Below are 23,602 nucleotides of genomic sequence, written 5' to 3'. Positions count from 1 at the left end.
TCTTACATTGAGTGTTTGAAGATGACAGTGAGGAAGAGAACTTTATTGGTCCTGGAGAGAGAGGTCTCCATCTCATCAACACTAATTGCTGACCTGCTGCCCACCAGCGGCAGAGCAGGCGTGAGCCCTGCATTTGTATAAATGGAGTTTGAAGACAGTTGCTGAGTCCTGGTGGTCGTGTTTCCCTTCCAGGGCCGGGGACTTGGTTGGACACCTCCAATGTGACCTACAGCAATTGGCATGGAGGGCAGGCCGCCGCTGCCCCTGACACCTGCGGCCACATCGGGAGAGGCCCTTCCTCTGAGTGGGTGGCCTCGGACTGCGCCCAGACCTTCGCCTTCGTGTGCGAGTTCCGTGAGTGGCCTGTGCCCCTGAGTTCCCATCTCCCACCCTGTCTCCCTGCCTGCCTGCGGGCCTCTCTCCAGGCTCGCCTCTCCCTCCTGTTCCTGCCTCCATCTCTCTGACCCTCTCTTTCTCTTGCCGCCTCCCCTGTCTCAGTTTTCTCTGGGTCTTTCTTCCCCTTCTCTTTTTCTCTAACTCTTTCTGTTTCTCTCCCTTGGTCTCTGACTCTCTTCCTGCCTCTGTGGTCTCTCTATCTCCCTCTCGCTCTTCAGGGCCTGCCGGTGTCTGTCCCCATCTACCTGCTGAAGAGCTGACCTGTGTGTGTTTTTCTGACCTTACCTCTGTCTGCAGCTTTCTCTCCCTGTCTCTATGCATCTCTCTCTGCCCACGTGATGCTCCGTCACTCATCCCTGCCCTGTCCCCATCCACCTGCCCACCTTCCTGCCTGCCCACCTGTCTCGTCTCTGTTTCTGTCTTTCCCGCTGTCTTTTTTTTTTTTTTTTTTTTTTTTTCTGAGATGGAGTCTTGCTCTGTCACTGAGGCTGGAGTGCAGTGGTGTGATCTTGGCTCACTGCAACCTCCGCTTCCCAGGTTAAAGTGATTCTCCTGTCTCAACCTCCCAAGTAGCTGGGATTACAGGAGCGAGCCACCATCCCCAGATAATTTTTGTATTTTTTTTAGTAGAGATGGGGTTTCGCCATGTTGGCCAGGCTGGTCTTGAACTCCTGACCTCAAGTGGTCCGCCCGTCTTGGCCTCCCAAAGTGCTGAGATTACAGGGGTGAGCCACGGAGCCCGGCCTGCATGAGGTTTAGTATTACAGTGGGGGCACAGAGAAGCTAACTAACTTGCTGAAGGTCACACAGCAGCAGTGTGTGGCTGGGCTGGATCTGATCCCAGGGAACCTGGCTCAGCACAATGCTGCCGACAATCATATTCTATTTCTCACCCCTGCCAAGTGGTTCCTATCAGGTTCTTGCATCTCAGCCCAACCCCCGGGACCCTCCTCTTCCCGTGAACCGGCACTCACCTGTCTGTAACCGTGAGCCCCCCTAATGTCTTGCCTTCCCTTTGACTCAGGGGTTGGCCAGAGCCTGGCCTACAAGGGACTCAATGCCACCATGCACTGTGGCTTGGGGCAGGTCATCCAGGTCCAGGATGCCGTCTACGGGCGCCAGAACCCCCATTTCTGCACCCAGGATGCCGGGCGTCCTTCAGATCTGGAGCAGGGATGCAGCTGGGCCAACGTCAAGGAGGAGATGGCAGGTAGGGCCCAAGGGCTCTGCAGCTCTGGCGGCCAGCAGAGGGCAGTTGCTGGTATTCTGTGCTCAAAAAAGGGTTCCGGAAGCCTCTGATAATCTTCATCTCTGACTGTGGGCCTCCAACATGGGGGAAAACTGGCCAGTCCCTGCCCATGGCACGGAGCAGGGAAGCAGGGGCCTGTGGTCCACCCTCCCCGACATCAAACCCAGCCATGGATCTGGTGGGCATGGCGTGCCTCGACCCCTGCTGGATGCAGGAAACATCACTTTTTTAACTTAATTTTTAAATTTTTGAAATACTCCAAACGTATAGACAAGAATAGAAAATACTGTAATGAACTCCCACAGATCTGCTACCCACCTTCATCAGATCTGAACACCATGCCTCATTTGCTTAAGATTCCCTCGTTAGAAAAATCAATACAGTCGGGTGTGGTGGCTCACGCCTGTAATCTCAGCACTTGGGAGGCCGAGGCGGGTGGATCACCTGAGGTCAGGAGTTCCAGACCAGCCTGGCCATCATGGTGAAACCCCATCTCTACTAAAAATACAAAAATTAGCCGGGCTGGTGGCACACGCCTGTAATCCCAGGTATTTGGGAGGCTGAGGCAGGAGAATCGCTTGAGCCCTGGAGGCGGAAGTTGCAGTGAGCCGAGATCAGGTCATCACACTCCAGCCTGGGTGATGGAACAAGATTCTGTCTCAAAAAAGAAAAAGGAAAAAGAAAAATGAATACAACACTAGGAGACTCCTGTGGATCCCTCCACAGTCCTGTTCCCTTTACGAACTCAGTGTTTGTTAATTGCCTGCATGCTTCATGCTTCTCTGTTTTCTTTCTTTCTCTCTCTCTCTTTCTTTCTTTCTTTCCTTCTTTCTTTCTTTTGAGACAGAGTCTCTCTCTTGCCCAGGCTAGAGTGCAGCGGCCCGATCTTAGCTCACTGCAATCTCTGCTTCCTGGGTTCAAGCGATTCTAATGCCTCAGCCTCCCGAGTAGCTGGGATTACAGGCAGGTGCCACCACTCCCAGCTAATTTTTGTATTCTTAGTAGAAACGGGGTTTCACCATGTTGACCAGGCTGATCTTGAACTCCTGAGCTTAGGCAATCCACCTGCCTCGGCCTCCCCAAATGCTGGGATTACGGGCATGAGCCACTGCGCCTGCTTTATTTTCACCTTCTAGGCACGTATTCCTAAACACTACAGACTGTTGCTTTTGCAGGGCTTTTTTAAAAATTTATTTTTTAAATTTATTATTTATTTATTTATTTTTGAGACGGAGTCTCACAGTCTGTCACCCAGGCTGGAATGCAGTGGCACAATTTCTTTTCACTGCAACCTCTGCCTCCTGGGTTCAAGCGATTCTTGTGCCTCAGCCTCCCGAGTAGCTGGGACTACAGGCGTGCGCCACCACACCCGGTTAATTTTTTGTATTTTTAGCAGAGATGGGGTTTCACCATGTTTGCCAGGCTGGTCTCGAACTCCTGACCTCAGGTGATCCGCCCACCTTGGCCTTCCTGGGATTACAAGTGTGAGCCACTGTGCCTGGCCACTTTGCAGGGTTTTAATGTTTATATAAATGGTATCATATTTGCATGGTTTTAATGTTTATATAAATGGTATATTGTGTGTCTTTCTACAGAATGCGTTTTTCTTTTCATTTTGGTTCTTGTGTTTTGTTCAACATCTTGTTTTTGATATGTATGATCCATCTTGATACATGTTGTGCTGGTTTATTTGTTTCATCTATTGTGTAACTGTGCCGTCATTTGTCTCTTCTGTTGAGAAAGGTTGGTTCTTAATCTCTGTGACTGTGAATAACGCTGAAGCCAAGCTCCTGATAGATGGTATCTTGTTCACGTGGGAGAGTTACTCTAGGGCTTTGTTTTTCTAAATCAGATTAAATCTACTTCTGAGCTGCGCTTGCCCAGTGACTAGGATTCAATTTCCGGGATTATGGGGGTTTCTTGCACCCTGCTGGGAGGTAAAAACTCCTCAGAGACTTCCCTGATCCATGACATTGGGGAACCCTCTTCTTTCTGCTGCAGTCATCACTGTCCCCCCTGGACGGTCCAGGAAGGCAAGTGGTCTGCTGCTTCTTGGCTAAGTGAGGACACAGCCCCGTGTGGCCAGGCTGCAAGCCTCAGGTCCTGGGAGCCAGCCTCCCCATTTGTGCCTCTTGGCACTCTCCTCTGAACCTCTGCTTCTGCCCAAAGACCCTTTGAAGATTCAGGGAGGGACGCCAGTACTCCCAGAACTTCCTCCTGCCTCAGGGAACTGAGCTCCTCTGTCCTCCTGCCTTTTGGAGCAGGCATGGGGAAAGGAAATGCTAAAATCAGCTGGCTGGTTTTCACTGACTCTTCTTACTCCAGCGTTCCTGAGGCCGTGGCCCCTGCAAGGAGAAAGGGCCCCGGACGGGAGAATGGATGTACCTCCCTCACCAGGGCACTGCTGGGGCTTGGTGGGCTGTTTCCTCAAAGGCTCAGCTGCAAGTTCCTGAAATGTGGCACCCACAGCTCAGAGAGCACGTTAGAGGGGAGCCCTGCACCCTGTTGTGGGAGTCGGAGGAGGAGCGCAGAGAGGATCCCGCGGGGTCTGTATCTAAGCACCCTGGTCCCTCATTCATTCAGTTAGCCAATAAACACTTGTTTTTTTGTTGTTGTTTTCTTTTTTTTTTTTTTTTTTTTTGAGACGGAGTCTTGCTCTGTTGCCCAGGCTGGAGAGCAGTGGCACAGTCGTGGCTCACTGCAACCTCCGCCTCCTGGGCTCAAGCGATTCTCCTGCCTCAGCCACCCAAGTAGCTGGAATTAGAGGCGAGCACCCTCACACCCAGCTAATTTTTGTATTTTTTGTAGAGAAAGTGTTTCACCATGTTGCCCGGGCTGGTCTGTACCTCCTGGCCTCCAGTGATCTACCCACCTTGGCCTCTCAAAGTGCTGGAATTACCGGCATGAGCCACCGCACCTGGCCCAAACTCTGTTTTTCAAAGAGCTCGCGGCGCGGTGGGGAGACAGTGATATACAGGCAATTAACTAATGCTGTGATAAATGCTGCAACCCAGAAGAGTAAACACTATTTAGTCATGCAAAACTTATTTTATACCTACTATGTGCCAGGTACTGTTCTATGTCCTGGAGATGTTGCAGTGAACCAAAAATTTTTAAAAACCTCCCACTTGATTTCCAACTCACTCCCAAGTGATGCCACTTAGGATCCCAAATGTCTTTGGGCCACATTCTGAGCCTCAAGGCATCTGGGGACCTGAAGGGATTTTAAAGTTTGTCTGCAAGGTGTGTTAAATCCTGGAATTAGATCAGATTTAGTTTACTTTTTTTTTTTTTAAGTGGATTATATGTGGCTACGAAGAGTCATAGAAAAAACTGTGTCCTCAGGTTCTGGAATTAGACCTCTCTTTGAGTCTATTTAATCTGAGAACAGAGATGTGGTGGTGGCTCATGTTCCCGTTTGATCAGAGGGGCCCCCCAGATCACGGGGTGGAGGTGGAGCTCAGGAAAGCCTTACGGGGGCGGCATCAGGAGCCTGGCTGTGAAGGAAGTGCAGGATCCAGCCAAGAGAAAGACTGGGGGACAAGGTGATGAGGACATGACGTGGCAGGCTCAGGTGTGGACTGCAGTATGAACCGTGGTGGTGGGGAGAGAGCCCAGGATGGTCTCGCTGGGTAACAACAGTATTAGAAAAAAACCTCAGCAGGGACGTGGCCTCTGCGTCTTGAGGCAGTTTATCCATTACAAGGGGATGTTGAATATTTTGTGTGGTTTAATTTGTGAGCTGGAAGGTGAGCCCTGCTGCCACCCCCAGTTTGTCTAAGCAAACTGCTTAGACCAAGTCCAAGGATGGGGCAGAACCCCCTGGGATGTGGGCAGCAGGGTACATGGCAAAAGGGCGGCAGGTTGGGGTTCAAATCCCAGCTCAGCCCCTGCTGCCTGGGTGATGCAGGCAAGTTGCAGAATCTTCCTAAGCTTCATGGGGCTCCTGTGAGGGTCAGGAGAACCTGGGGAAAGAGTGTAGTACCTTGTATGTACTCCGCAAATGGGGTTGAAATTCCTGCATGCTCTGGGCCAGCAGTATCGGGCTCAGCATCCCCTGAGAGCTTGTTAGACATGCACACTCTACAGCTGCACCCCATACTTACTGAATCAGAATCCTGTGGGTAGGGGCTGAGTCTAGTTAAATGCTGACAGCTGCCTGTTAATTGGAGCTTCCACTGGGGGAACTGCTGTGGCAAGGGAGAAGAGATGCTTAAAAAAAGGAAGAGGCTGGGTACGGTGGCTCACACCTGTAATCCCAGCACTTTGGGAGGCTGAGGTGGGTGGATCATCTGAGATCAGGCGTTCAAGACCAGACTGTCCAACATGGTGAAACCCCGTCTCTACAAAAAATACAAAAATTAGCCAGGTATGGTGGTGTGCATCTGGAGCCCCAACTATTCAGGAGGCTGAGGCAGGAAAATTGCTTGAATCTGAGAGGCAGAGGTTGCAGTGAGCCAAGATGGCACCACTGCACTCCAGCCTGGGTGACATGGCGAGACTCCGTATCAAAAAAAAAAAAAAAAAAAAAAAAAATGGCCAGGGGCAGTGACTCACACCTGTAAACCCAGTACTTTGGGAGGCCAAGGCAGGTGGATCACCTGAGGTTGGGAGTTCAAGACCAGGCTGACCAACATGGAGAAACCCCATCTCTACTAAAAATACAAAATGAGCTGGTTGTGGTGGCACATGCCTGTAATCCCAGCTACTCAGTAGGCTGAGGCAGGAGAATCGCTTGAACCTGGGAGACAGAGACTGCGGTGAGCCGAGATCGCACCACTACACTCCAGCCTGGGTAACAAGAGCAAAACTCCATCTCAAAAAAACAAAAGAAAGAAAAGAAACACAGCCCTGACACCTTGGTGTCAGCCCTGTGATATGAGCAGAGGCCAGCTGAGCCCACCCAGACTTCTGACCACCATACAGAATTGTGAGATTTAAAAAATCTGTGCTGTTTTATTTTTATTTATTTTAGTTTTGAGACAAAGTCTCGCTCTGTTGCCTTGGCTGGAGTGCAGTGGCGCAATCTCAGCTCACTGCAACGTCCACCTCCCTGGTTCAAGTGATTCTCCTGCCTCACCCTCCTAAGTAGCTGGGACTACGGGCGCGTGCCACCACACCCAGCTAGTTTTTGTATTTTTGGTAGAGATGGAGTTTCATCACGTTGGCCAGGCTGGCCTCGAGCTTCTGACCTCAAGTGATCCACCTGACTCAGCCTCCCAAATTGCTGGGATTACAGGCATGAGCCACCACACCTGGACAAAAATCTGAGTTTTTGTTTGTTTGTTTTGAGACTGATTCTTGTTCTGTAACCCAGGATGGGGTGGAATGGCGCGATCTCTGCTCACTGCAACCTTCACTTCCCAGGCTCAAGCTATTCTCCTGCCTCAGCCTCCTGAGTAGCTGGGATTACAGGCATGTGCCACCACGCCCAGCTAATTTTTGTATTTTTAGTAGAGACAGGGTTTTGCCATGTTGGCCAGGCTGGTCTCGAGCTCCTGACCTCAGGTAATCTGCCCACCTCTGCCTCCCAAAGTGCTGGGAGTATAGGTGTGAGCCACCACTCCCAGCTAAATCTATGTAGATTTAAGTCGTTAAGTTAGTGGTAAGTTGTTACAACAGTGATTGGAAATGAATACACCACCCTCCAGTCTTTCACCAGTGCCGGCCATTGGCCAAGCCTACCTGGGAGCCAGTGGCCAAGGGAGTTTGGAAAATGTAGTTCCCTGTGATACAAGCATGGCAGGGTGAGGGTGGCTCTGTCGGCGCAGGGCCAGCTGCCCGGAAGAAGTGGGACCTAGCAGGTAACTGGGAGAAGCACAGGTGGGTGTTCTGGACCTGTTTCTTTCTCCCAGGCTTCCCTGCGGGCATCTAACACATCTCGCTGGGCAGGAGGGAGAGGTGCTGGATGACCCTGAAGCTTCTGGAATGGGCTGTCCCTGCTCCTCCCTTCTGTGGGCATGTGGTACCCTGATAGATGCAGGATTCCTAATCTTGCCCCCTCTGCCGGTTCTCTGGGTGTAGATTTCTATTTTGGGCCATCTCTCTAGATGCTGCTGGACCAGTGGTTCTCGAAGTGGGGTCCCTGGGCCAGCAATGTCAGGATCAGCATCCCACAGGAACTGGTTAGAAATGCATATTCTCCAGCTGCACTCCGTACCTACTGAATCAGAATCGCTGAGGGTGGGGTCTGGAATATGGTATCTTCACAAGACTCACAGGGGGATCTGTTGCAAGCTGAAGTTTGAGACCAGGATGCTAGACCCTGAACTACTTGAGGACAGAAATCCTACTTCTCCCTCCCCTGAGTACCTAGCCCAGTGCCTGGTCTTCAGGAGATATCAAAAGCTATTTGTTGGGCGGATGGTGGGTAAATGAATGAGTGGGTGAGAGGCCATTCATCTCTATACAGCTCTGTTGAATGTATCCTCTTTTATCTTGCACACCATTCCTGCTTCCGCTGGGGTGTGCGTGCTTCCCAGGCCAGTGCCAGGGGCTACAGCCATGCCAGGTGGCAGCAGATGGGACCTATTTTGGAAACCTGTGTCCGACTCAGGGCAGTTACCTGTGGGTGCAGTACCAGTGCCGGGAAGGTGAGTCCCCGACTTGCTTGAGCATAGAAATTTCCCTCTGATTTTATGGCATGTCCAGCTTCCCCTGAAAACAGAGACACTAGCCACCCACATGGGCTGATCTCTGTGTGCTAAGAGACTCCGTCATTCAAAGTTGCTCCCCTTGGCTGGGCGTGGTGGCTCACGCCTGTAATCCCAGCACTTTGGGAGGCAGGAGGATAGTCTGAGCCGAGGAATTGGAGACAAGCCTGGGCAACGTGGAGAAACCCCGTCTCTACAAAAAATATAAAAATTAGGCTGGGTGTGGTGGCTCATGCCTGTAATCCCAGGACTTTGGGAGGCTGAGGGGAGTAGATCACTTGAAGTCAGTAGTTCGAGACCATTGGCCAACATGGTGAAACTGTCTCTAACAAAAAATACAAAAATTAGCCAGCCGTAGTGGCATGCACCTGTAGTCCCAGCTACTTGGGAGGCTGAGGTGGGAAAATCACTTGAACCTAGCAGGCAGAGGTTGCAGTGAGCAGAGATCACGCCATTGCCCTCCAGCCTGGGCGACAGAGTGAAACCCTGTCTCAAAAAATAAAAATAAAAATTAGTGGGTGTGGTAGCACATACCTGTAGTCCCAGCTACTCAGTCTCTACTGAGGTGGGAAGATCACCTGAGCCTGGAAAGATCGAGGCTGCAGTGAGCCATGATCACACCACTGTACTCCAGCCTGGGTGAAAGAGCAAGACCCTGTGAGAAAAAAAAAAAAAAAAAAGACCCACATAAAAATACTGGACAGGTAGCCAGAAGAGAGTTGGTTATAAACAGAATTGTGCAATTTTGCTTCACAAGTGCATGCAGCATTTTATGTTTTAATCCACAGCCCTGCAGCTGATGGTGTCCAGTGAGAGTTTTATCTTTGACAATGTCACCATCTCCCTGACGTGGCTCCTCTCACCCTACATAGGAAATCTGTCCTGTATAATTAGTACAGGAGACAGCCACACTTTTGATCCCTACAAGCTGCCGAGGTAAGAGAAATCTCTGAGCCTTGAGCCAGATTGTATCATCAGTTTTTTTTGCCACATAACAAACCAACCCAAAACTTTGTGGCTTAAAACAATAGTTACCATTTCTTACGGTTCTCTGGAGAGCTGGGCGGCTTTTCTTGTCTGAGTGGAGTTGGCTGGGGTGGGCTGTCCGGGAAGACCTCACTCACTCACATGCCTAGTGGTCAGCTGGATGTCAGCTAGAAGCATATGCTGCTCATCACCCAACAGGTTAGCCTAGGCTCATTCACACAGTGTTCCTAGCAGCAGAGCCTGATGCGCAAACATTTTTTCAAATCTCTGCTTGTGTTACATTTTCTAAGATACCGTTGGCCAAAGCAAGTTCCATGGCCAAGACCAGATTCAAGAGGTGGAGGAGTAGACCCCACCTACTGATAGAAGGAGCGTGGAGCCACACTGCGAGGTGCTCCCATATGGGATGGGAGGAACTGTTGCTGCTACTTTTGCAAACAGTCTACCTCATAGGTTTTCTTTTCTTTTCTTTCTTTCTTTCTTTTTTTTTTTTGAGACAGGGTCTTTCTCCATCGCCCAGGCTGGAGAGCCGTGGCTCGATCTCGGCTCACTGCAACCTCCACCTCCTGGGTTCAAGTGATTCTCCTGCCTCAGCCTCCCAAGTAGCTAGAACTACAAGCACGTGCCGCCATGCCTGGCTAATATCTGTATTTTTAGTAGGGACAGGGTTTCACCATGTCGGCTAGGTTGGTGTCGAACCTCTAACCACAGGTGATCTACCCCCTTGGCCTCCCAAAGTGCTGGTAGTACAGGCGTGAGCCACAGCACATGGCCCCCTGTCACATTTGTGTTCGTGGCTGCCTTGAATGTTTTGTGGTGTTAAATGAGAAACTATTTGCAGTGATGTTTTGGGGGCAAATATCTGGGTGATACAAATACCTATGCCACTGTTCTGTGGGTTTCTTCCTGACTGCTATGAGTTTATAAAGAAAACGACAGATTGTAAGTTACACAATCTTTCAGCCCCCAAATCTTGTAGAACTTGAATTTGGCATAAGTCAAAATTGCCTAAATGTAGCCCCGCTATGACCCGCAGCTACACAGGACTTTTCAGTGATAAACAGTGGTTTAGAACAGAAGCAAATGAGACCAAATGTTAATGTTTGTTAAGTCTGGATGGCGAATCCAAGGGTGTTTGTTGTATTACTCTCTGGAAGTTTTTGTGCGATTAAAATCTAAGACACAGTGAGCACTGTTTGACATTTGCAGTCTCTCTGGGCATTAGCTCTAAGCAACAATCACTGACATTTTTTTCTCTTTCAAAGGAAATAGATGGTGGCACCTCCTCCACCATTGCCCCACCCAAATAGTCCATCTTCCTTTCCATTAAAGATTAGTTGGACCTTGAAACTACCCACCCACCTTTTTTTTGGCGGAGGGGGTGGAAGGTTGGTGGAGTCTTGCTCTGTCACCCAGGCTGGAGTGCAGTGGCATGATCTCGGCTCACCGCAACCTCCATATCCCAGGTTCAAGCGATTCTCCTGCCTCAGTCTCCCGAGTAGCTGGGACTACAGGCATGCTCCACCACGCCCAGCTAATTTTTGTATTTTTAGGAGAGATGGGGTTTTGCCATGTTGTCCAGGCTGGTCTTGAACTCCTGACCTCAGATGATCTGCCCATCTCGGCTTTTCAAAGTGCTGGGATTACAGGCGTGAGCCATTGTGCCTGGTCACCACCCACCTTTTAAAAATCATTTTTATAAACACTGGGAAATGCCTTTCTGATGCCTTCTTATCAATACTAGCAGCCACAGAACTCAGGTTATGATAGGGAAAATAGCATGAATTTTGATTTTTGAATGTACGGAAGCCACATTTTTTTGTGTAAATATCTCTGTGCTTTTCTCTTATGTGTTGGTACAGCCTCCTACTTTTTCTTAACTCCTCATTAGTCTAAGAGGTGAGATTTTTAAATCAAACCCTTCGTATCCATTGTTGATAAACAATAAGAGCTCCTGGGAAGAATTGCATTGCATAGAAGCCAGAAGACTTCTCTGTTAGAAGCTCCTTTTTACCTTGCCTTATATTCATTTGCATGGAGGGCCTTTTTTTTTTCTGTGTTTGTCATGGAAAAATTTCCACATTTCTGAAATTGTATTACGGGCCTTACAGAACAATTTGCATTTGGTGAAATCTGTGTGAATCCAGCGTTGGTTAGCTGAGCGCCACCTTCTGGCAAATCTAGGGATTGACATTGTTCTTCCGTTAATCGGCTGCTGCTGCACACAGCTGATGTTGGGAGTGCAGAGATTTGTCTGAAACCAATAATCCACAAAACAACAGGAGCCTTAGAGTGACCTAGAGCTAAAGTCCTCTCTCGGGGAACCAGAATTATAAGGCAAGAGCAATGGATCTAGAGAAAAGAGAGTAGCATGGACCCGAAAGCATGTGGCGTATTCAAATAACTGCAAGGACCTCGCCATGCCTGGAGTTCAGGACTCTGTGGAAGAATGAAAGATGCTGAAAAACTCAGCAGGAGCCTGGTCCTGAAGAGCTGTTGATGCTAGCCAGTCTAACGTAGGTGGGGTCTGTCAACTAAAGAAAAATCAAGCTTTTTAAATAATTAAAGTTAGTTTTGTTCAGGACCACAGACTGAGAACTACAGCCTGGGAGGTCTTTCAAAGAGGTTCTGCCAGACTGCTCCAAAACAGTGTTTCAGCTCACAGCTTCTATATGGGTTGTGGAGGTTCAGTCCACGTAAAATCACATCAAAGTTTGGGTACAAGAGTGCATCTGCCTCTAGATGACTAAAGTATATCTTGTTGGCTGGCTTCGGTGGCTCATGCCTGTAATCCCAGCACTTTGGGAGGCCAAGGTGGGCAGATCACTTGGGGTCAGGAGCTCAAGACCAGCCCGGTCAACATGGTGAAACTCCATCTCTACTAAAAAAAAAAAAAAAAAAAAAAAAAAAATTAGCTGGACGTGGTGGTGCATGCCTGTATTCCCAGCTACACAGGAGGCTGATGGAGGAGAATCGCTTGAACCTGGGAGGCGGAGGTTTCAGTGAGCGGAGATCCTGCTACTGCTCTCCAGCCTGAGCAACAGAGAAAGACTGTCTAAAAAAAAAAAAAAAAATTCTTGTTGTAGATTGCAGAAGCATAATCACCAGCCATCTCAGACGTTACCTTTTTTTTTTTTTTCTTTAAGACGGAGTCTTGCTCTGTCACCCAGGCTGGAGTGCAGTGGCGCGATCTCGGCCCACTGCAAGCTCCTCCTCCTGGGTTCACGCCATTCTCCTGCCTCAGCCTCCCAAGTAGTTGGGACTACAGGCGCCCGCCACCACGCCTGGCTAAATTTTTTTTTTTGTATTTTTAGTAGAGACGGGGTTTCACCGTGTTAGCCAGGATGGTCTCAATCTCCTGACCTCGTGATCCGCCCACCTCGGCCTCCCAAAGTGCTGGGATTAGAGGCGTGAGCCACTGCACCCAGCCAGACAGTATCTTATATGTAAGAAAAGGACCAGTCATTTATCTTTTTAGGGATATAGTGACTCAGGCTAGAGACGTGGAAGCCGAGCACTCTATTCTGTTATGTCTTCAAAGTGTTCTGGAGGGCTGCCTGTCACCGCAGTCAGGGGCTGCCTGTGATTATGCTGGCAAACAGAAATGAGCACACCTATCTCCTTGAGTTTGCTACTTTGTCTCACAGGAACCAGGAAACAGACTGTTGTGGAGCATGGGAAGGGAGTAGTAAGATGGGGCAAGAGGAGAGTTGAACTGGGATGCAGGGCCCACAGAGACCCTGCCGATCCTGCAGAAACCTCTGAGCAGAGATGGCCCTCAGAGTTGCTTCCAGCTGAGGCCAGAGAGCCAGATCATTATACCCCGGCATTGAGCACTCGTGGGGTGCAGGATGTCCATGGGAGGGGAGGTAGGTTTGAGCAAGGCAGCTCCCTTTGGCTAAAAGGGACTCCTGGACATGGATTCAGCTGTGAGCCCTCAGCCACAGCTCACAGGTGTACTGGGGGAATGCATGACTCAGGCATGAAGGGTAGAATCTGGGGGATTCCCTGTAGCACCCACTACAGGGGATAATAGGAGGGTTTTCAGGCCAGGAACCACAGTCTAAGTTGTTACTATTATTGCCAGTGTTACTAGTACTCACTGGATTTTTTTTTTTTTTTTTTTTTTTTTTTTTTTTTGAGACAGGCTCTTACTCTGTCGCCCAGGCTGGAATGCAGTGGTGCGATCTCAGCTAACTGCAACCTCCGCCTTCTGGGTTCCAGCGATCCTCCTGCCTCAGCCTCCCTAGTACCTGGGATTACAGGTGTGCACCACCACGCCCAGCTAAGTTTTGTGTTTTTAGTAGAGATGGGGTTTCGCCATGTTGGCCAGGCTGGTCTCAATCTCCTGACCTCAAGCGATCTGCCCGCCTCAGCCTCCCGAAGTGCTGGGATTACAGACATGAGCCACCAAGCCTGGCCAGCCATACACTTTTAAACAACCAGATCTTGTGAGAACCCACTCACTACCAAGAGAACAGCACCAGGGAGATGGTGCCAAGCCATTCACGAGAAAACGCCCCTATGAGCCAATCACCTTCCACCAGGCCCCACCTCCAACATTGGGGATTATAATTCAACATGAGATTTGGGCAGGACCGCAGATCCAAACCCTGTCAGTGCATGTGTAAATGCATGTCTTTGTGTTTCCCCAACACTGGTCATGTCCCTGACTGTGGCCAGCAATGTGTCCAGCAATGTGACCCACCAGTTCACATCTCCTGGGGAATTCACTGTGTTTGCTGAATGCACAACCAGTGAGTGGCATGTGACAGCTCAGAGGCAGGTGACCGTGCGAGACAAGATGGAGAGGCTCAGTGTGACTGCATGCTCCGGCCTGTCCCAGTCAGGAGCCGGCCCTCTCTGCCAGGCTGTCTTTGGGGATCCTCTGTGGATTCAGATGGAGCTTGATGGAGGTGAGTCTGCAGAATTGGGCACATCAAGGCAATCTATAAAATCACTGATTTCCTCCAAATCTATCCAACTCCCAGACCTTAATAAATAGTGGGCTGGGTGCAGTGGCTTGAGCCTGCAATTCCAACACTTTGGGAGGCTGAGGCTGGCACATCGCTTGAGCCCAGAAGTTCGGGACAAGCCTGGGCAACAGGGTGAGACCCCATTTCTACAAAAAGTACAAAAATTAGTCAGGTATGGTTGCACATGCCTGTAGTTGCGGCTACTTGGGTGGCTGAGGTGGGATTATGGCTTGAACCCGGGAGGTCGAGGCTGCAGTGAGCTGAGATCATGCCACTGCATGCCAGCGAGGACAACAGAGTGAGACCCTGTTTCAAAAAAAAGTAAATAAATAGTAACAAGGATCACCTACTGAGTTCTTTTTTTTGAGATGGAGTTTTGCTCTTGTTGCCCAGGTGGAGTGCAACGGCACAATCTCAGCTCACTGCAACCTATACCGCCTGGGTTCAAGTGATTCCCCTGCCTCAAGCTGGGATTACAAGCATGCACCACCACACCTGGCTAATTTTTTGTATTTAGTAGAGACAGGGTTTCACCATGTTGGTCAGGCTGGTCTCAAACTCCTGACCTCAGATGATCCACCCAGCTTGGCCTCCCAAAGTGCTGGGATTATAGGTGTGAGCCACCACACCTGACCAAGTTCATTTTTAAACTATCATTTATTCATTTATTTAGCACCTAGTGTGTGCCAGGCACTGTTCTAAGTGCTTTGCATAAACTTGCCTAGTCATTACATACTAGTATTATCTTCATGTTACAGATGAAGAAATGACGACACAGAAAGGTTAAAACATTTGCCCAGAGTCAGAAGGCTAGTAAGGTAGTGAGTGCTCCTAGCCTTCCAAAGGCCCTTCTTTGCATCCCTGTAGAACCGAACTTCCAAGTCACTTCCTTTTGGGAATTTAACTAGGATGAGGTGGCACTGGGACTGCTACCAACTGGGCCTGAGCTCATCTCAGTACAGCCAGCATCGACTAGCTTGGCACGATCAAGTTGCCCCTGGCCAAGGCCAGTATTCAGCTGCACCCACTGGTATAGCCGTCCCAACTGTTATGGCTGGGGTCCATTCTGATTGGTCACAGTGTGTCTTCTGATTGGTCACAGAGATTGCTCTGATTGATTGTCATGTCCATTCTGATCGGTCACAGTGTCTATTCTTTTTTTTTTGAGACAGAGTCTTGCTCTGTCATCCAGGCTGGAGTGCAGTGGTGCGATCTCAGCTCACTGCAACTTCCACCACCCGGGTTCCAGTGATTCTCATGCCTCAGCCTCCTGGGTAGCTGGGACTGCAGGCACTTGCCACCATGCCAGGTTAATTTTTTATTTTTTTCTATTTTAGTAGGGATGGGATTTCGCCATGTTGGCCAGGCTGGTCTCGAACTCCTGACATCAGGTAACCTGCCCACCTCGGCCTCCCAAAATGTTGGGATTACAGGCATGAGCCACTGTGCCTGGCCACAGTGTGTTTTCTTTTTTTTTTTTTTTTTTTGAGATGGAGTCTCGCTGTGTCTCAGGCTGGAGTGCAATGGCTCAGTGCAACCTCTGCCTCCTGGATTCAAGCAATTCTCCTGCCTCAGCCTCCCAAGTAGCTGGGATTACAGGCGCCCACCACCACTCCCAGCTAATTTTTGTATTTTTAGTAGAGACAGGGTTTCACCATATTGGCCAGGCTGGTCTTGAACTCCTGACCTCATGTTCCACCCGCGTCGGCCTCCCAAAGTGCTGGGATTACAGGCATGAGCCACTGCGCCCAGCCTGTGTTTTCTGATCGGTCACAGAGACTGCTCTGATTGGTTGTCATGTCTATTTTGATGGGTCAGGGTGTCCATTCTGATTGGTCACAGCGTCTATTCTGATTGGTCATGGCATCTATTCGTTGGTCGCAGTGTCTATTCTGATTTATCAGAGCATCCATTCTAATTGGTTGGCGCCCATGCTGTGCTGGTTGTTAAATATTTTAAATTATCCTTTCTCTCAACAGAGACCCTCCTGGCTAAGACTCATCCTCACCCAGGGCAGCGTTTTTCCTGAAGCCCAGGACCAGTTTGAGATTAGAATAGAGGCCTGTTGATGTAAACAGGGCAGCACAGAGCTAGTGCAATGAGCAGGTGGCTCGGTTTGACCTCACATCCCACCTGGAGCCCTCTCATAGCAATAGCTGTGGAAGCCATAATGGGGCTTTAACACAGCCCTCAGGAAACCCCTTCTGTTCTTGCGTACTTGTTGGATGAAGAGGGCTCATATGTTCCCCTGAGGAAACAAAATAATCTTTCATTTATTTACTCATCCTACTAATATAATTGAGTGCCTACTACTCTGCCAGGTGTGGGCGAGGCAGCAGTAAATGTGAAAGTCAGGGTTCCCATTCTCATGGGGCTTATATCATAGTTATCATCATCATCACCCAGACAAGAACTACGCTAGCTTGGTTTTTATCGGAAAGAATCCTAATTTGTTGATTTAAGTCAGATTTTAAGAGTCAACCGCAATATTTAGCATCCAGTAAGAACAACCATCTGCAACCTGCAAGGGAGCCCCCATCTTCCCGTGAATGGGCTGAGTTCTCATGTTGGTTTGCAGGGTTCTATGCGGTCACCATTGTAGGTTGAAGGAATGGCTTTACTTCCTCCTGCTTAAAACAAGACCCAAAGCTAGTTGTCATGCATAAAAATCAGCCCCCACCCTTAAGAAATGCTCCCTTTAAGTCCTCCTCCTCCTCCCCTGACCAGGACATCCCTGGCAACTAAATGTGGTAATTTTTTAATGACAAATATTTAGGTTCTTGGGTAAGACATGCATAGTATAAATAAGTTGGAATATGCAAATGAACAGAGAGGACCCCCAGATGACAAAATCACGGCCGGGCACAGTGGCTCACGCCTGTCATCCCAGCACTTTGGGAGGCTGAGGCGGGCAAATCCAAGGTCAGGAGTTCGAGACCATCCTGGCTAACATGGTGAAACCCCGCCTCTACTAAAAATACAAAAATTAGCTGGGTGTGGTAGCAGGCGCCTGTAATCCCAGCTACTCCAGAGGCCGAAGCAGGAGAATCGCTTGAACCAGGGAGGCAGAGGTTGCAGTGAGCTGAGATCACACCACTACACTCCAGCCTGGGCAACAGCGCCAGACTCTGTCTCAAAAGAAAGACAAAATCAGTCATTAACCTAATACTCAGGGATAACTACCATTAATATTTGAGAAGGGGGCGTATCCTTACATATTTCTTTATATCTGTATCTGTATCGAAGTTTGTATCCAGAATCAGGCTTCAGAGACTGAGTCTGAGCTGCCATATTATTATCAACCGCATGTTGTTACCAACATTATTAAACTTTTCTTACCCCACTTAGGAACAGGAGTGACTTACACTGTGCTTTTGGGTGACATAACCCTGGCTGAGTCCATCACCCAAAAGGGCTCGCTACCGTACAATCTGACCCTGGACAGAGAAACCCAGAAACTGATGGGCCCTGTGAGGCACCGCCTGGAGATCCAAGCCACCAGCACCACCACCACCTCTACAATCTCCAGGAACATCACAGTTCACTTGGTGGAGCCGCTGTCAGGGCTGCAGGCCTCCTGGGCTTCTGACCATTTGGAGCTTGGACAGGACCTATTGATCAACATCTCATTGGCTCAGGGCACCCCGGAAGAGCTGAGCTTTGAGGTGGCAGGACTCAATGCAACCTTCTCCCACGAGCAAGTGAGCTTTGGAGAGCCATTTGGGATTTACCGCCTGGCTGTTCCAGTTGAAGGTACATGGGGTTAGTGGCTCCCCTTCTGATGCCCCTCCTCTTCCCTTTGTGACTTGGTGCCCAGGGTCCTGCCAGCCAGTTTTCCAGTGTGTCCTGGACATAGATTTGGTTCACAGCATCCTGCCTGGGTCATAAGATAAGGAACAGCCAGATGTAATCTGCCATCATTGAGTTATCAGTTCTCCACTTCGGCACTTCTGACATTTGGAGCTGGATCATTCCTCGTTACAGTTGGGGGCTGGTACTGAAGGAGTTTTAGCAGCATCCCTGGCTTTTATTCACTAGATGCTAGTAGCACCAGCACCCCAAGTCATGATGATAAAAATGTCAGACATTGCCAAATGTCCCCTGGGGGGCAAAATCACCCCCATTTAGGGCCCCTGTAAGAGGCCAGGCATATTCAGATTTTTTCAAACATCTCTAGAGAAGAGTGTGATTTGGGGAACTGCAGGTGATGCCCTAGCGGGAAAGAGGTAAAAACCAAGAATGGCAGAGACGGGGATGGAGAGAGGAAGTGTTGCCGACTATGGGGTCTTAGGCTCTGATGTACTCAAACTTTCCTGGACGAGGCTTTTATTAGAGGCTTATGTTCAAACATAAAGAAAGCAGCATTGGAGTGGAGGTTCAGGGGCTGACTCCCCAAAAAGTCCGGAAGGCGTTCTTTTTTTTTTTTTTGAGATGGAGTCTTGCTCTGTCTCCCAGGCTGGAGTGCAGTCAGTGGTCAGTGGCGTGATCTTGACTCACTGCAACCTTTGCCTCCTGGGTTCAAGCAATTCTCGTGCCTCAGCCTCCCAAGCAGCTGGGATTACAGACATGCGCCACCATGCCCGGAGAATTTTTTTGGTATTTTTAGTAGAGAGGGGTTTCACCATGTTGGCCAGGCTGCTCTTGAACTCCCAACCTCAGGTGATCCACCTGCCTTGGCCTCCCAAAGTGCTGGCATTACAGGCGTGAGCCCTCGCGCCCGGCCTGTCTTTTTTTTTGTTTTTTTTGAGATGGAGTCCCACTCTGTCACCCAGGCTGGAGTGCAGTGGCGCGATCTCAGCTTACTGCAACCTTCACCTCCCTGGTTCAAGAGATTCTCCTGCCTCAGCCTCCTGAGTCACTGAGACTACAGACATGTACCACCATGCCTGAGTATTTTATTTTTAGTGGAAACGGGGTTTAACCATGTTGGCCAGGCTGGTCTTGAACCCCTGACCTCATATGATCTGCCCACCTCGACCTCCCAAAGTGCTGGGTTTATAAGCATGAGCCACCACTCCCGGCATTCTGAAAGGAGGTAGGATGGGAAAAGGGCGATGTTTAAGCATGTGGAGGTGGGGAATGTTCAGCGCCTGTGCAGTCTGGTCACATGCTTCTTGATGTGTGGTATGTCTCATTAGCATGTTAAAGCTCCACCCTCGGGCATGATTTTTAGTATTATAATGAGGCAAAGGGTAAAGATGGTCATTTTTCTGGTCTTCTGTGTGTGCGGGCTATAGGGTTAACTCCCTTGAGTAAGATTTAAGGTGGGAGCTGTTTATTTTCGTTTCCTCAAGGTCTGCACTCAGTGGGCATGGCACCTTGAGCAAGATTTGTGGTGCAACGTCTGGATGATCTGACTGGGGTCTGTGCCTGCCATGGGCCACCCTCCCCAACCAGCTTGTAGTAGAATCCTCGATGAGGCAGGGCAGGGGTCCAAGTCCCATCTCTGGTCTATCTCAGAAGTATTTGTAATGATGCTGACGGGAGGACAGACTGGCAGGCACCAGCCAGGGGAGGTGGCCACAGCGCCCATTTGCATTTAATCTGTAAGGAACAGAGAGTTCTTGAGGGCCCGGATGAGATCAGCAGGCAGAAATGTGATGAGAATGGCAGAGTCTCCAGCCTATCCAGGACCTGCCCATAGCTCCCCCTGGATCTCAGAAGTGCGTTAGAAAACAGGATACTGTGCAGGTGTGGGGTTACCATGCCCTCTGCAAGCAACTCCACAAACCAGATAGCAGAAGGGACAATAGGTTTGAGAAGAAAACCACCCGGGCTTTGCCAGATACCAAGGGTCCAGCTTGGAAGAGGGAAAGTCTAGAGGCTGCTGCAGCTGGAAAATCACACCACGCGTGGGTTATAAGCCAGATGCAGGTTTTGCTTTGTCACCTATAAAAATCACTCCTGCCGTGAAAGTCGCTGCTACAAAGGTCACTCCACAGGGGAAGATGATCCCTCTCTGATAAAATATCCATGTGCTTTGTGACTTGCTCACTGTTAGATGATTAACAGACTGTTCCTGCCCCTAAGCCAACAGATTTGGATGACTCCAGGGGTGGCGGGAGTGGAAGGATGGAAAGGGAACGGGACAGGGCAGGGACATTTGCACTTGGTGGTGCTGGCCAAGTCCTAGCTGGTCTGGCTCTTGAGGGCTAGCAGATGTTTCAAGCTGCCTCTTTCTTGTGGGAGCTTCTCTGGGTTCTTGGGGCCCCCAGCTGGGCCTTATAGGCCTTTGTTCCTGGGGTGGTGGGGGATGCCTCCCCTTTAGCTGGCCACACGCCCTGGCTGCTTCTCCCTGGCCACCTCCCCTCTCTGTTGGACTCTCTTCATTCTCCCTCCCCTCGTCAGCATCCATCTCCCCAAGGCACACATCTGGTCCACAGAACATTCTGACCCATGTCTTGGCCGACTCCTAGCCAAATGCAATTATTTCCCAGACGCAGAAATGCAGCCCCTTCCTCCCGTCCCCTTCCCACCTGCACGTCTTCCCGTCACAGACTGTTCCTTCAAGGGCATGAGTATGAAGCCTGTCCCTTCAAGGGCATGAGTATGAAGCCTGTCCATGCAGACCCCAAACAGACACATACCAGGCTTTCCAAGGAAGGCTCCTCTCTCAAGCACTTCTCTCTGGGCTTGAGAAGACAGAAGGTAGCCCCTACCCACAGCCCCTTCCCCATGAGGGAGAAGGGATGGGACACACATGTATCTAAATAAATCTTACAAATTCTTCTCCAAGCCTGGCCAACACGGTGAAACCCCGTCTCTACTAAAAATACAAAAATTAGCCTGGCGTGGTGACATGAGCCTGTAATCTCAGGTACTCGGGAGGCTGAGGCAGGAGAATTGCTTGAGCCTGCGAGGTGGAGGTTGTGGTGAGCTGAGATTGCGCCACTGCACTCTAGTCTGGATGACAGAGTAAGATCCTGTCTCAAAAATAAAATAAAGTAAAATAAAATAAAATATCCTTTTCCACTGTCTCCACGCTTCTGACAATCCTGCTACGTCTCTCCCTCTTGGGAATCTGCAGTCTTATCCATCGAGAACCTACTTCTCCTTTGGAATTTAGCTCCAGCCCTGGCTCTATCCTGTGAACCATTTCTTTATCTCCTGAGGTTGAAGTGGCCCCACCCAATGCCCACAGTGCCCCATGCCGATTCCTCCCGTGGTTTGGCGTTCACTGTCCTATGAGTCTACTACATGATAAGGACCTTGAGGACAAGAACCAAGCTCCTTCATCTCTGTGTCCCCAGAGCCTTGCACCATGCCTGACATAGGGCAGGGATTCATTAAATGCTCAGAGATGAAAGATTTCGTTGGAGGCATCAGTGGACTAGAGAAGCAAGCTGGGAGAGTTTTCTTGGTTAAATTCATGACAATGGCTGTGACTCTGGGTCCTTTGTATTGCAGGCACCTTTCTGGTCACCATGCTGGTGAGGAATGCCTTCTCCAACCTGAGTTTGGAAATCGGGAACATCACTATCACAGGCAAGGTGTTTCTGCAACGGAGCATAAAACCTTTTACCAAGAGTCCAGGGCATTGCACCTGCTTGGGCTCCAGTGAGGGGCCTTTCCAAACACGGATCTGAATATGTGTCTTGTTCTACAGATGGTTAGAATTCTCCAGTTATTCTAAGGAGGCAATGATGTTTACAGTAAAACATTTAACCACTGACACAGAATTCTTTTTTTTTTTTTGAGTTGGAGTCTCGCTCTGTCACCCAGGCTGGAGTGCAGTGGCATGATCTCGGCTCACTGCAAGCTCTATCTCCCGGCTTCACGCCATTCTCCTGCCTCAGCCTCCTGAGTAGCTGGGACTACAGGTGCCCACTACTACGCCTGGCTAATTTTTTTGTATTTTTAGTAGAGACGGGGTTTCACCATGTTAGCCAGGATGGTCTCAATCTCCTGACCTCGTGATCCACCCGTCTCAGCCTCCCAAAGTGCTGGGATTACAGGTGTGAACCACCGCGCCCAGTCAACCACTGACACAGAATTCTAAAACAAGAGTTTGCATTCATTATGATGCTTTAAGCTGCAAGTAACAGAAGGTCCAACCTAAGTAGCTTCAGATTCAGGGCTTTCTTGTCTCACATAAGAAGTTAGGAGGTAAGCACTTCCAGGGTTGGTTTGGTGGCTCAGTGATGCCAGCGAGAAACCAGACTCAGTCTATCTTTCTCCTCTGCCATCCTTAGAGCTTTGGGACTGCCTTAGGCTTGTTGCTCAAGGAATCAAAGTGACTGCTGCAGTTCCGGATATTACATGTCAACCCAGCGTACCAGCAGCGGGAGCAGGGGTTTCCTCCTGTGCACCTGTTTTTATTAGGGGAAAAATCTTTCCCACTCACTCTAAGCAATCATCACCTCAGACACCATGACCAAAGTAGGGTCATGTCCGCTGCTATAAAGTGCACCGGAAAAGCAGATACCCAGCATTTTCAGGTTCTGTGGGAGAAGGTGGATTCCGGCTGCCAGGAGGAAGGCTGGGGTAATGGCTGTTGGGGAACTAGCTGACAGTAGCCATCACAGAGGTAGGGTTCACTCGAATATGTTTGCTAGGACAATTCAAGTAGCAAGGGACAGAAACGAAGCTCAAACTGGCTTGGGTCAAAAGGAAATTTTATCAGCTCAGAAAATGAAACGCTGGCTGGGCACCGTGGCTCATGCCTACAATCCCAGCACTTTGGGAGGCCGAGGTGGTGGATCACTTGAGGTCAGGAGTTTGAGACCAGCCTGGCCAACATGGCGAAAGCCTGTCTCTACTAAAAATACAATAATTAGCTGGGCGTGGTGGCACACACCTGTAGTCTCAGCTACTGGGGAGGCTGAGGCCAGGAGAATTGCTTAAATCTGGAAGGCAGAGGTTGCATTTAGCCAAGATCATGCCACTGCACTCCAGCCTGGGTGACAAAGTGAGATGGTGTCCCCACCCCCACCCCCCCAAAAAAAAGAAAAAAGGAAATGAAAATGAAAAGCCCAGGGAGTAGACCTGTTCTTAAACACAGCTGCATGCGTCGCTCAGACAATGTCTTCAGAAACCTGCCTCTCTCCTCCTCTGGTTCTGTGTTGGCTTCTTTTGGATTCTCTCTTCCTGGCAGTAGCAAGATGGCCCCAGGCTTTGATCCTTAATCCCAGAGGAGAAAGAGTACGTCTTGATGGATATTTCTAGTAGAAGTCTTGAGGCTGCCTCTTGCTGGCTGAAGCTCAGTTCATGGTTTCTCCTGGACCAGCTGCTGAGACCAGGGGAAGTGGCAGTCAGTTTGGCAGGTCAGGGTCTCACGCCCACGCTGGAGTACAATGTAGGGTCAGCTTCACCCAAACCAAGGCCTGAGAGTTGGGGAGGGA

The 23,602-nt window shown here is 49.7% G+C and overlaps 1 protein-coding gene across 1 annotated transcript in view; it reads left to right on the top strand.

Moving 5' to 3' along the window:
• LOC101127236 (polycystin-1-like protein 2) overlaps positions 1–23,602 on the top strand; it is a 117,314-nt gene that overhangs the window by 3,767 nt on the left and 89,945 nt on the right. Inside the window, 7 exon segments of the mRNA XM_055366748.2 lie at positions 193–354; positions 1,421–1,606; positions 8,128–8,238; positions 9,087–9,234; positions 13,981–14,201; positions 17,610–18,014; positions 21,669–21,746. Of these exon segments, the coding sequence (XP_055222723.2) occupies positions 193–354; positions 1,421–1,606; positions 8,128–8,238; positions 9,087–9,234; positions 13,981–14,201; positions 17,610–18,014; positions 21,669–21,746 (1,311 nt within the window).

Source organism: Gorilla gorilla, chromosome 18, assembly GCF_029281585.2.
Source record: "Gorilla gorilla gorilla isolate KB3781 chromosome 18, NHGRI_mGorGor1-v2.1_pri, whole genome shotgun sequence".
Classification (NCBI taxonomy): Eukaryota; Metazoa; Chordata; class Mammalia; order Primates; family Hominidae; genus Gorilla; species Gorilla gorilla.
The sequence above is the reverse complement of the archived record's forward strand: the minus strand, read 5'-3'. Positions and strand labels throughout refer to the sequence as shown.